At 31.8% G+C, this 12,489-nt stretch overlaps 1 protein-coding gene across 3 annotated transcripts in view; it reads left to right on the top strand.

Moving 5' to 3' along the window:
• Rpgrip1l (RPGRIP1 like) overlaps window positions 1-12,489 on the top strand; it is a 101,697-nt gene that overhangs the window by 25,995 nt on the left and 63,213 nt on the right. For all 3 annotated transcript variants that reach the window (XM_046435034.2, XM_046435031.2, XM_046435035.2), the window contains exons 9-12: window positions 819-892; window positions 6,318-6,457; window positions 11,563-11,669; window positions 11,971-12,021. In XM_046435034.2, coding sequence (XP_046290990.1) covers window positions 819-892; window positions 6,318-6,457; window positions 11,563-11,669; window positions 11,971-12,021 — 372 coding nt within the window. The remainder of the gene's footprint in view (window positions 1-818; window positions 893-6,317; window positions 6,458-11,562; window positions 11,670-11,970; window positions 12,022-12,489) is intronic.

The raw sequence follows: 12,489 nt of genomic DNA, 5'->3' as shown, positions 1-12,489 counted from the left end.
TGTTGATACTCTTGTCTCCCAACTAGCACCATCTTTTCCTGTACAGCTTGTTCCTAAGGAGAACAGAAATTAAATAAGATGCTTACGTTCTATTCTAAATTAGGAAGATTCTTTTACTATCTCTTCCTAGCCTCAAAGGAGAATGTTGACAATGGAGATAAATTTTAAGAGTGCTCTGATCCATGGGAAAAAGTAGTGACTACAAAATGCACTTATGAATAAAACTTGAAACACTAGAGGACAGAAATCCTCATTTTAGTGATAAAGATATAATTATTCCAAGATTATTTCATTATTTTATTTATTTATTCATTTATTCATAAGGTATGCTACTGGCTATTTGTGAATTCTAGGTAACGTGAGAATCTGTGTCTTCAGAGAATATAGTGATTGGTATAATTTGTTTGAACAGTAAACTTAAGTAAAAGTTAATTATTTTACTTTTTATGGGCCAATTGGAAATTAATACAAAATGAATATAATGATGGAATTCATCATGGTGGAAAGTGAAAAATATTCTGTTTCCCAGAACTTAACAGCAAGCTCTTAACACATTCTTTATTGAGTTCTGGAACATGTTGCCATAAAGCAGTGCATACGTTTTCTACTAAATTAAAGCAGGAATATTAATTTCATGTTTATTTAACAACTTGGAAAATACCAATGCTGGATGAAATGCAGACAGTATAAGTGGTAAAGTTAGCAGCTGCAATTTAGAAATCAAGAATGAAACAAGACATCCTCCTCTCATATGGTTTTTTTACCCCAGTGTAGGTTTATATGATAATCCCCTAATGTGAATTTTCTTTTCATTTTAGCTGCAGGATAGAATAAATGATTTAGAAAAGGAACGGGAACTTTTAAAAGAAAACTATGATAAACTTTATAACAGGTAAATCGTGATTCCATCTGTTCTTTTATTCCCTTTTATATCAAACATTTCTTGTCAGAATATCTAATATTGATCAACAACAGATAACAGGAAATACATTTACTTCATAAAAGAAAAATAAGCTTTTTAAGGCATTGGTTGTAAGTTTTTTAACCTGAGTAGTAGTGTCATCTATTAAATACAAGCTATAGGCTAACAGACACTGTGCTAAATACTTTACGTTCATTTTTATAAATTCTTGATAACACCTTGGAATGTGCCCAGTTTGCAAACAAGAAACATAAAACGAAATTAAGAAACTCTGAAGGTATTTCATAATCTTAAAAGTATGAAGAAATAGAGTTTGTGTTTGAACACAAGCCATTGGGCTCTCCAGGTTATTAGCTAAGAATGATTGTATTAGGTGAAAATAAAGGTGTTCAATTGAAATTATCTTTGTTCTTTAAAAAGAGAAACACAAGCATCTTAGCTCAAGACAGATTTTAAGGGGCTGCTTCAATGTTTGTTTTTAATTTGCTTCATAATTATGGTGTTTTAGAAATTAATCCCTTCTGGTAATGTTAGAAACAAAATTCTACTCCACAGCTAAGTTTGGCTAAATGATACTGATATCTCTGTGTGTATGTGCAATTTTTTAAATCGTTTCAGTATATGATACTGATAAATGATAAATACAAGTTTACATGAAAGCAGACATCTTTAAATAGATATGTTATAGCTGACATTCATACACTGAAACCTCTGAAAATAGCCATCTGAACTACAAATACATCTTTAAATATTTAACTGTTTTACATCTTATTAATCAAATTTACATTTTTTTTAATTATCATACCCAAAGAATGTAGAGATAGGCATTTATTTTGATTTACTTTGAAGTTACCCAGGTTGATGTTAAACATTATTCCAGTGATTTATATCATTGATGTGGTTTACCTATTAGTGCTTACTATCTTTGTACAGTGGCTTAATATATTAAGGGTTATCAACAGTAAGACACCAGTTAAAATAATATTCAGGGCCCTCCAGGAAAGGTAAAGTAGCTAAAAATCTTTACATGGGATTTGCCTTGGCCTTTGGGATCACTTGGTCCCAGGGTTTTATTCTGATCCCTTTTTCATCAACCCTGATTAATTTTACCTAAAGAATTTGTTATGCATCCTGGTTTTTATTTCCATCTCTATAGAATAATATGTATATTTATATTGATGTATTATGTGTTTGAAAATTTCACATGTCAAAATGCAGATTGCATATGGCAGAAAAATAATATCAACCCTGTGTTTTAAAAATGAGGGAAAAAAGACTCCAGAAAAATGAAAAGACTTGTGCAGAGTTACACAGCATTTCTGAGACTCTAGTATGAGATCGAAACCCAGTTATTTTAACTCTGAACTTTAGGTGAAAATAAAAGTTTTTCCACCCTGTGCTTCTCTATATCTCTGATTTCAATGCCATTGGAAAACATTCATAAAATAAAATAACTGTCAGACACTCAGAAATTTTTATTGATTTATATTTATCTTGAACATTTTGTAGTTTCAAATAATTTAACATGGTCTAAATACAAGCAAATAAGTGCCATTTGGCCATTACTTCTAAATTTTCCACTTCTCCTCAATTTGAGAAGTTACTAAACATACTTTCTTGGAATAGAAAACATCAAACTTAGCTGGGAATAATGCAAAAATGGAATTTTGACAAGGCATATTTTTCTCATATTTACTTAATCACCATGAAATTTTATCTTTCCATATTAGAAGATGATCTAAGAGTGTAAATCTGGCTTTGAAGGTTTTTTCCTTAATGTTTTATGCTTGAGTTACATTTTTTTCCTGTCACACTAAAAACAGACCTCATTATGCTGCTCACACTTGAATTTTATATGAGGTGTATGTAAGTAAATGTTTGTAATGAGTGTCAAAACATTTAATGTCAAAAAAATTAATGTCACTTTAACACAAAACCCAACAAGTACATGTAATAGTAAATAGAACTAGAAAATTCTCTTGATAGTATTTTTTAAAATTAGTTTTCAGAAGCATAGTTGGAAAAACTACAAAAATCAACATTGTCCTTAAGATTCTTTACAGCTCTTTTGTTTCATTGCACTGCTATTCATCATTGCCAACAGCTAATGTTCGTCAAAAACTACATATACTCCTTGTTTGCTTAGTCATAATGATAGCATGTTTTAAAAAGGAAAGTATTTGTTTGTTATTCAAAATTGGCTAGTATTCAGGAGAAAAATATGATTTGCACATTGCATTCTCATCTTCCTTTCTCAAATGAAATTTTGAATGTGTTTATTACTTGACATATGACATAGTAGAGGATCATGTGGTAAGATAAAACCCTCATGTTAGTATTCAGTATGAGTCTGTCTTAATATGCTAAAACATTTTTTATATGAAGCCAAGAAATAAGAACTTTAAGAAATGTTCAATTTAAAAGTTCAGAATAAATTTTTTTTGCAATTAAATCTTTCTATTTGGTCCCAGAGAAACTCTATACTATAATACGGTAAAGCTGTGTTTCATTTTTGAAGTTAGTATAGTTTTGGAGCCATGTAACTAATGAATGCAGTGATCCTTCAACTAGAATGTGTACAAATAACCTGGAAAACATGAAAATGTAGTTTTCACCACATTTTCAGAACCTCTACACACACACACACACACACACACACTCACACACACTCTCATGCGCACGTGCGTGCACACACACACACACACACACAGCTCCCTAACCACCACCATCCAAAATTCCAGCAGACAGTATGAGGTTAGATCCAGAAAAATCTGAAGATGGTTTTAAGGCACTAACTCTTTGGGAGACACTGATCTAATGCCTGTTTTTAAAGTGTGTTCATCAGTGTTTAAAAGATGATAGTAACCTTTTTCAGAACAGGGTAGATAAAGTTTTTATGTTGTAATTGTCATCTACTGTTCAGAATTTAAAAGATCACTGCTGATACCCATAGACTTTCTTTGTAAAGTGAGCACCTGTCCCCTGCAGTTTTCCTACCTATGGATTTCTTTATGGATGATATAGTTTATTCTTACTCATTTTTCACATTAGGATGCCTTTGAACATTAGAATAAATGGAATTTCTTCTATCAGAAGACAAGACCTGAGAATGGAGAGAAATTTTTTGGCTTTTATTTTGATCCTATCGTGTTTCTGATCAAGAGTGTATATTCACAGTATTCTGAAACCCATGATTGCCAATGGACATGCCAGTGACCACAGGCACCAGGGGCACTCCACTGCAGACTGACATTTTATCGCTTTGTAACATAATGTAACAGTGAAATGGGTACAAATGCTAACTAACATCCTCCCTTAGTTGTCACTATTGGCAATATACAAAAACATTTTCATGAATAAAAGTTTCTCAAAGACTGTACTTATATGCAGATTTAATCATGTATACAGCTCTCACAAAGAAAATGGAGCCAGATGTGGCTCACCATTTATAGTTACACAGATGGCTCCAAGCATAGAGGAGTACAGTAAATTCAAAAGGAATTCCTCATGAAACTCCAGTGGAATGTAATCCTAAATTTAGAGGGAAGATAGCAGTGGACTAAATTCAGATTGACTTATGCTGATTTACGCTAGCATTTTGTGGGTTTGGAAAAACCAGGCTGCTAAATTGTTCTTAATTTAAACACATACAGCTTCTGATGTTTTTGCCAGATTAGCTGTTGGTGATCTTTTTGCTGGTAGTAATGCTATTGGAACACTACTGTTTCTAATTTTTGGCATCTGATATAATGTATAGTTGTGCCTGTTTCATCATGCTAATTTTTCACCAGGTGGTGCATGTTTTTAATAATACAAGACACACACATACACACATACATATAGGTATTACACACCCATACATATAGGTACTAACATTCATGCACATATATGTGTGTTTGGTATATGTATAATTTGGCTAGATACAGAAATTATATTTGTTCTTTATTTTAAAATGAACTTGTAAAGGAATATTCTTTATTTAGCACTTAAAGTATATATTTTGTTTGGATCTCATTTGTGTCTATATAATTGTACCTTTGATAAAATTAACTTAAAATATTGTTATATCAGATTCATGAATTTTTTTAAGCTTCCATATGTGAGATGAGAGCATAGAAGAAACAGATGTCATATTTAGAGGAACTTCTAAAATTCCATTTGTTTTCAAGGTCATATCATTTTAACTGCAATAAAAAGTATTCAAAATGTGAAATGAATACAAAATTTACTCTTTTGAAAGCTGTGCCTTCCAGAAGAGTATCCCTTTTGGAATAAAACCTCAAGACTTGCTGGGAGTGGCATTAAGGGCAACTTGAAATAATACATTTCTTTTCTATTTACTTCATCATCAGTAGAAAACTAGATTTTTAAATGTTTATTTCATTTACTATGTTTAAAATAAGTAGAAGGGTCAAAGCTGCTGATGATTATTCAGTCATAACAAGCTTCACAGATAATGGCTTTCTGATGAAATGCAAATTGAGATCAATGTTTCCAAAAACCTGGCTATCACCTGGGGAGCTTTATAAAAATATGAGTCCCTGAGACTTGGGATCTTCATTTTTTAATCTAAGTGTCTGTACAGCTAGTCTAGCACCATTGTTTAGACCAGGATTCAGGAACCACTGCACACCTTCTGTGTGTCATTTAGTTACTTTTTATCTGTTTCTTCCTTCTGATATGCTAGGCCTTGATCATTAGCAGATTGTAATCATAATTAAAGCTGCTGTACTTTTATTGAGGAATAATATTTCTATCTTCAACATTCTTATTAGGACCAGGGCATTGGTTTTCATTCCATTCATGTGTTACAAGTACAGTTTTTAATTCTTAGCCTATTGCTTTTTGTTTTTTAGGACAAAACTACATTATCACTACTTCTTAAGATCAGAATTACTGCCTGTGATTCAGTATGCTATCATTTGGTAGTCAGTATTTTGTTAAGATGTTATTATCCAAGACATTTTAAAAGTTTCACAGAATTAAAGATCAGGTAGAAAGTCCATTTTTCTCTGTATTAAGAGGGTTTTTAAGTGGGAGAGTATGGTTGTGTTCGTTGTCAATTGCTGAGGTTTGGAATTGTGGATTCCTCTGGAGTATGTACAGTATCTGAATTCCTTTACTAGTCCCACAAAAGCTGCACACTGCCAACTTTTCTGACTTTAGAGCTCTAAATTAAGGCCAGTTCCTTTACTCATCCCACAAACTCTTTCATGTTCCCTAACCGCAGCCTGAGAAAGGCGCCTTGGTTTCAACAGCAGCAGACCAGCATATGTTTACTTAATTCCTAAGACATGATGACAGTGGTCTCTGTGCCACTAAAAGCTTTTCTCTTTATTATTTTCGGTTGAAGCTGATTTCCAAGCTTTCCTTGCATGTCACGTGTGTTTTGCAGTGCCTTCAGTGCTGCCCATGAAGAGCAATGGAAGTTAAAGGAACAGCAGTTGAAAGTACAGATTGCTCAGCTCGAGACTGCCTTAAAATCTGATTTAACAGACAAAACTGAAATCCTTGACAGATTAAAAACTGAAAGAGGTACATATAAAATAACTACTGACATACTCATTTCAGACATCTAATGTTTATTCATCCAGTCGATCAATAACTTCTTGTGGTGTCAACTGTTTGCCAGTCGCCTTGATACGTACTAGAGATGCAGCCTGTATTAACAGCTGTCTACTTTTGTAAATTTATTTGTTTCTCAAAATTTCCCTTACTTAGGCTAGCATATTTGCCCAAGGAATTGTTTTTTCTCAGAATTACTTTTATTCAGGTTTACTTTAATTGTTTAATTTTCCTAAATTCTGAGACCTTCCCCCCTCCTCCTCTCGTAATAAGGATTGAACTCAGGGGCTCTTTACCACTGAACTACGTCTACAGCCCTTTTTATTTTATTTTGTCTTATTTTATTTTTAAGACAGGGTCTGCCTCACTGAATTGCTGAGGCTGACCTCAAACTTGGGATCTTCCTGCCTTAGCCTTCTGAGTTGCTGGGATCACAGGGACCATTCTCTGAGGCCAGCCTGAGCCTTTCTTCAACAGTCAACAAGTATTTATTGAGCACCAGTATATACTAGGTACTCTTCCAAGTTCTGAGGATACAGCAATTAATAAATCATAGTTCTTGCCCTCATGAAACTTAAATTTAAGAGGTAGAAACTGACAATAATTATATGAATTTGTAATATGTCAGTTGGTATCAAATATAATGGGAGGAAAAACAAAATGGTGTAAAATGACAGAGTGGCAGAAGTAGTTGTTTGTTGGTTTTGGTAGGTTGAACAGGAAAATCTCTCTGGTAATGAGACATCTTATTCTGTTCTGTGCCAGTAAATTTAAATACCAGGAAGCTTTATCAAAATCTCTGCCAAAATAATTACCATTAATAGGTTTGATGTTATAAGGTACAAATCTTACCTTTCTTGTCTCATATAAGTAACGTAATTATAATTAAAGAAGACATCTGAATTACACACACACACACAGATAGTACATGCAAATGCACCATTGGGGAACTGAATTATTTGATTCAAGTGATGTAATCTGTTTGCTCATCTACTAGACAAACCAAGTAATGTGATAATAAGGTTGCTTCCTTGGAACATTTGCAATTCAGTTGCATGAGAATGTTTAAAAGCTTAATATAAACTCAGTAAAAAAATATTATATTTGTAGTTAGTACTCTCATTGATTTAGATCACAATGCCATTATCTTATTGAATAAAAGGAACATTATTTTTCACATTTTTATATGTATAAAACTGGAATACATCTTATAAGTGATAGCATTTTAAAATTGTAGTCAGATTTTTTTCATGTTTTAATAAATCTTATAATCAACAGGGTCTGAATTCTAATAAAAAAAAGCAGTCAATATTTATTCACCAAGTGATTAAATCAGTTGATAGATTTCTGTGTGAAATTTTCTGGGAGATTGTGAGTAGAATAAAATGGCAGCATTATCTTCTGACCTGGTGAAGAAAGTTTTGATGTCAAAGATACATGGTTCCTGGTTTTAATGTGCAGTGTCAGATACCTAACAGTGTTTTGTCTTAGCAGTTGCTCAATAAATTCTTGTTCACTGAAGGAAGAGGAAGTGCTCTATATTCCCTCTCACTTTTCCAAAAACAGATAAATTGCTCTTTCTTAAATGAAATAAACCTTTTTTATTTCTATCCTTTTCTGTATTTCTTTAGATATCAAAACTATGTTGTTTTAGACATCTTAATTCATCTTTGGAAAGAAAGTCTTCTAAAGGAAGTAAAATCTCAGTGTTTTTTTTTAACCTGTTTATTATTGTTAAATTAATTCTGAGAGTTCTTCTTAATTATTAAGTATTATAATTACAAAGGTATTTTAATTCATTTAGTCCATTCTCATATTCTCTCTCTCTCTCTCTCTCTCTCTCTCTCTCTCTCTCTCTCTCTCACTGGTTCTTATATCTCTGGGAAATTTTTTTGAATAATGAAAATAACTTAGGCACACTGTGAATTAAAGTCCAGAAAATAAAATCCAAAATATCACCCAATTTCTTAGCCCTCAGGATAATCAGTGCTATATTTGATGTATGTCTTTTCAGAGTTATTTCTATATGTGTATAGTTTTATAATGTGCTTTTGTATATAAGGTAAAATTGTTTCTTGACTATAAATTTAAATCACATTTATAATGACTGTGATAGTTTTCCAGTGTGGATGTACCATAGCTCATTTAACAACCTTCTATTGATGAATATTTAAGTAACTTAATTTTTCAATGAGCAACATTTTCTACACAAATCTTTATACTTTTATCCAATTATTATTTCCTAAATAAAATTTTTCAGAACTGTTATTTTCCAGTTATTTTTCTTTGACTAGTTCAAATTCACAGGTCCGAGGATTTAAGTTTTTGTTTCTTTGTAAACATATTACGATAAATTATAAGAAAAATGTTGCAGCCTTTAACCATTTTTTTCCAGGGAAACAGTAAATTTTAAAAATGAAATTTTCTATTTAAGAAAATATTTTAATATTGAGAAAGTTTTTTTATTATGTTACAAATTTTGAAGTTGGTTAATTTTACTTTGAGCTCTCCTCACTCCTCACACATTTACCTTTTCATGTAGCAAGTGTTCTTTGCCAGAAGATGTTTCCCTGGCTTCTTGTAGTCATTCATCTAAATGGCAAATTATTTTTAGAGAATACTCACCTCTTTATTCAAGGTACAAATTAGTTTCAGATTGTGCGAATATGCGGGGGAAGGATATGTAAATGCAGTTTGCATTTGGTTAATGCTTAAATTAACTGCATGTGTTTAAGGGCTTGCTTTTGAAAGTTCCTTTCTATCTTTAGCTGAAATGCATAATTCAGCATAATGCGTATGGTTATATTGATCACAGCTGAAGATATTAGCACAAAGGAGCTCTGAAAATTGTTTAGTTGAATTGTTCTCTGCACTCTGCTTATTAATGGTGTGCTAGAAGAACATAAGTTTAAAAGAGTGAAATGTTATCTCATTTGAATAAAATGCTGTTTAGCTTAACCTGCTTTTTGTCAAATCATAAGGTAAGGAGGTTATTTTTCATCTTGTACAGAGTGCTTTGATTTTTCATATTATAATTCAGCAAGTCTATTTCCTCTTTGAACTGTTGGCGTTTCAGTACTTTTTAAAGATCCAAGAGTTATATCCTCAATAAACAGTTTAAGAAAGGAAAAATATAATGTATAAGTCTACATAAATTCAGTAAAGAAAAGGTTACTGGTACTCAGTAATGTCTCCTACTAAGTTATTTTCCTACTAATAATGCCCAGTTTTAAAAATATCAGTGAATGGAGACATAGTTGTTGAAACAGAAATGAGTAAAGAATGGAAACGTTTAAGTTTATTCATACCCATTAACATATCATTCTTAAGAACTCTGCTCTGAAAATTTAAAAGGATAGAAAAATTGAAGCATACAAATAATGATCAAAATTCACACTGTGACTAGATTAAGGTGGAACAACCATGTTCTTTATACCATAGCTCATTTTTAGAACCCCTAAATGTCTTGTTTTGACCATAGAATAAAATTGTATTATCCTCAGTATTTTTGGTTTTACTTTTTACTTCTGACTGTATTTACTTTGGTTTTTTGTTTTTGTTTTTCTTAATCATTCTATCTAGTTGTTGTTTTAACCTAATCAACATATTCTACTCCTTAACCAAAAGAGTTAGTTTATCTCATAAGAACTCTTATTTATTATTAATCCTAATTTTCAGTTGAAATGTCAGGTGTTGGACCTTTATCTTCAAAATTTCCGAGTATCTTTCATATTTGGAAATTCTGCTAGTTTACTGTATAAAAGTAACTTATTCCATAGGATGACCTTTTAACCTTCTATTAATGCGATAAAAGTGCTTATTATATATTTGAGATTAAATTGTCTCTGCAACTCTTTGTATCTTAAGGTTGTAATTTTTTGTAACTTCTGAGACTGCCAGAAAATATTTAAAACATGCAAATTCAGTTTATTACTTCTTAACTGTGTAACTTAACATTTTTACTTATATGTAGTATTTATAGCTTGAGAACACAAAGCCTTATAAAAGGCAGAAACATATTTTTGTAGAAAATGCAGTCAGAATGCAAATGCATTCATGGAAAGAATTCTTGGCAAATGTGTTGATTTCTTTCTTTTTTTTTTTTTCTTAAGGAAAGGAAACAAAAATGTACAACCTAAGTTGAGGACTTATGATAAACATAAATCATTGAGAGCAGAATGAAATTAGTGGAGACACTTTGGATGACATGGTTTAGAGTTAGTCCACAGAGAGTCAGCAAAGGGTGAACTCTAGTGCAGAGTGCACTGAGAAGCACGAAGCTCAAATCTGCAGTGGATTTGTTGCTAGCTGTTGTGCTTTTTTAAAACAATGCTTAACATATTTAATGCAGAGTAAAAAAAAAATAGTCTTTATGAATTCGCTCTATTCTGTAGCTCTACTTTACAATCTTGCGAATGAGTGCCTCGGCAAAAGTAACTTATATCCATCCCTTAACAATAGCTCTACATCCATGTCCTATTAATTAATAGCATGAACATAGTGAATAAAGAACACATACGAATCATTATTGAGTATCTTGCGCTGGTTGAGAATCTGTTTCTCCTATTGGAACAGATTGGTTAGAAGTATGGTTGATTAAATTATGGATCCAGAGCTTATCAGAAAAATTGTCATAATACAAAAACTTTATGCTGAGTTGGGGAAAGAAAATTCAAAGGAGGATTAGAAAACTATAGACAAAACTTTTTTTTTTTTATTTTTGCATGCCTTTCAGGACCCTTAATAAGTAAGTAAAAATTATAGATTTAGAAACATATATTCTTAGGCATTTTAAATAGAACTTGCCTTTGAAGTCCCAGAAGCCACAATTTCCTTATATTAATACTGTGAACTTAAGTTTTTGATAAGCAAGTGAATCATATGGTAGACACATGATAGTGTTCGTTTGTTCCTTATTCCCCTGCTGCCTTTGTTTAGGTGCTAGCTCAATTTTCTCTTTGACCTGAACAATACTAGATCAGGCTTAGGGCTTATCAGGAATTAAATTAATTTAAAATGTGTTCTTAGGCCTAATTCTCACTTACCTTTCTAATTGTGTTGACTTTATTTTTAAGACCAAAATGAAAAACTCATTCAAGAGAATAGAGGACTTCAGTTACAGTGTCTGGAACAAAAGCAACAACTCGATGAACTTAAAAACCACATGAAGTTTTTCAACCAGGTGAACTATTTCTTATTTAGGAAATAAACTCAAAAATCACATGTACATGTTTTAGCACAGAAAAAATACTATAATTTCAAAGCAAAAGATTATGAACATATGACTTGGTTTTTTAACTCATGGTATCAGGAAGCTTATATTCTATGAGGATATTCTCAATAGTTGGATTGTCTCTGATACTTAGTTTATTAAGTCATGGTAACAGACACCTTATATTCCATTAGAAAAAAACTGAGTAGTTGGAATTTCTCTTAACTTTCCATTAATATTTCATTGTGAACTTTTACTTAATCTGTTGCAGGAGAGTGATATTAATGCTGATGAACTAAGTGAAGCTCTCCTGCTTATAAAGGTAACTTTCTGAACTACACCCTTGGAGTTTTATGTACATAAAACTATTTCAATATACTGATGACCTTTATCTGTAACCCTTGCATTTGGAAAGTGAATTATTTTTGCATCTTCTGAAACTTAGTGCATTTTTCACACACACACAGGACGTGTATCTACTAAGACTCATGAAAGTGTTCAGATGACATTTAGTTGCAGCAAATGCATATTTCATAATGACATCAAAATTACAATAAAGTAAACATCAAAAACTCGTGTTTAAAGCACTTCCTTTAATTATGTTAAACATTTTATTTTTGCCTGTCTCACAATAAAAAACTAATCAACAATTTTCTGCCCTAAGAGGCCTTGGTTTACACCCTGTTATCTCAAGTAAAATACTGAATTGTAAATATAACAATTTTCTAGTTCTGGGATACACTGATACTCACAAGAAGACACAAAAATACACACTTACTTCCTTTTTAGA

The sequence above is a fragment of the Marmota monax genome, unplaced genomic scaffold (genome assembly GCF_021218885.2).
Source record: "Marmota monax isolate L192 unplaced genomic scaffold, Marmota_monax_Labrador192_F-V1.1 WCK01_AAM20220418_F8-fsc00024, whole genome shotgun sequence".
NCBI classification, from domain to species: domain Eukaryota; kingdom Metazoa; phylum Chordata; class Mammalia; order Rodentia; family Sciuridae; genus Marmota; species Marmota monax.
Note: the sequence above shows the minus strand (reverse complement) of the source record. Positions and strands in the feature narration are given on the sequence as shown.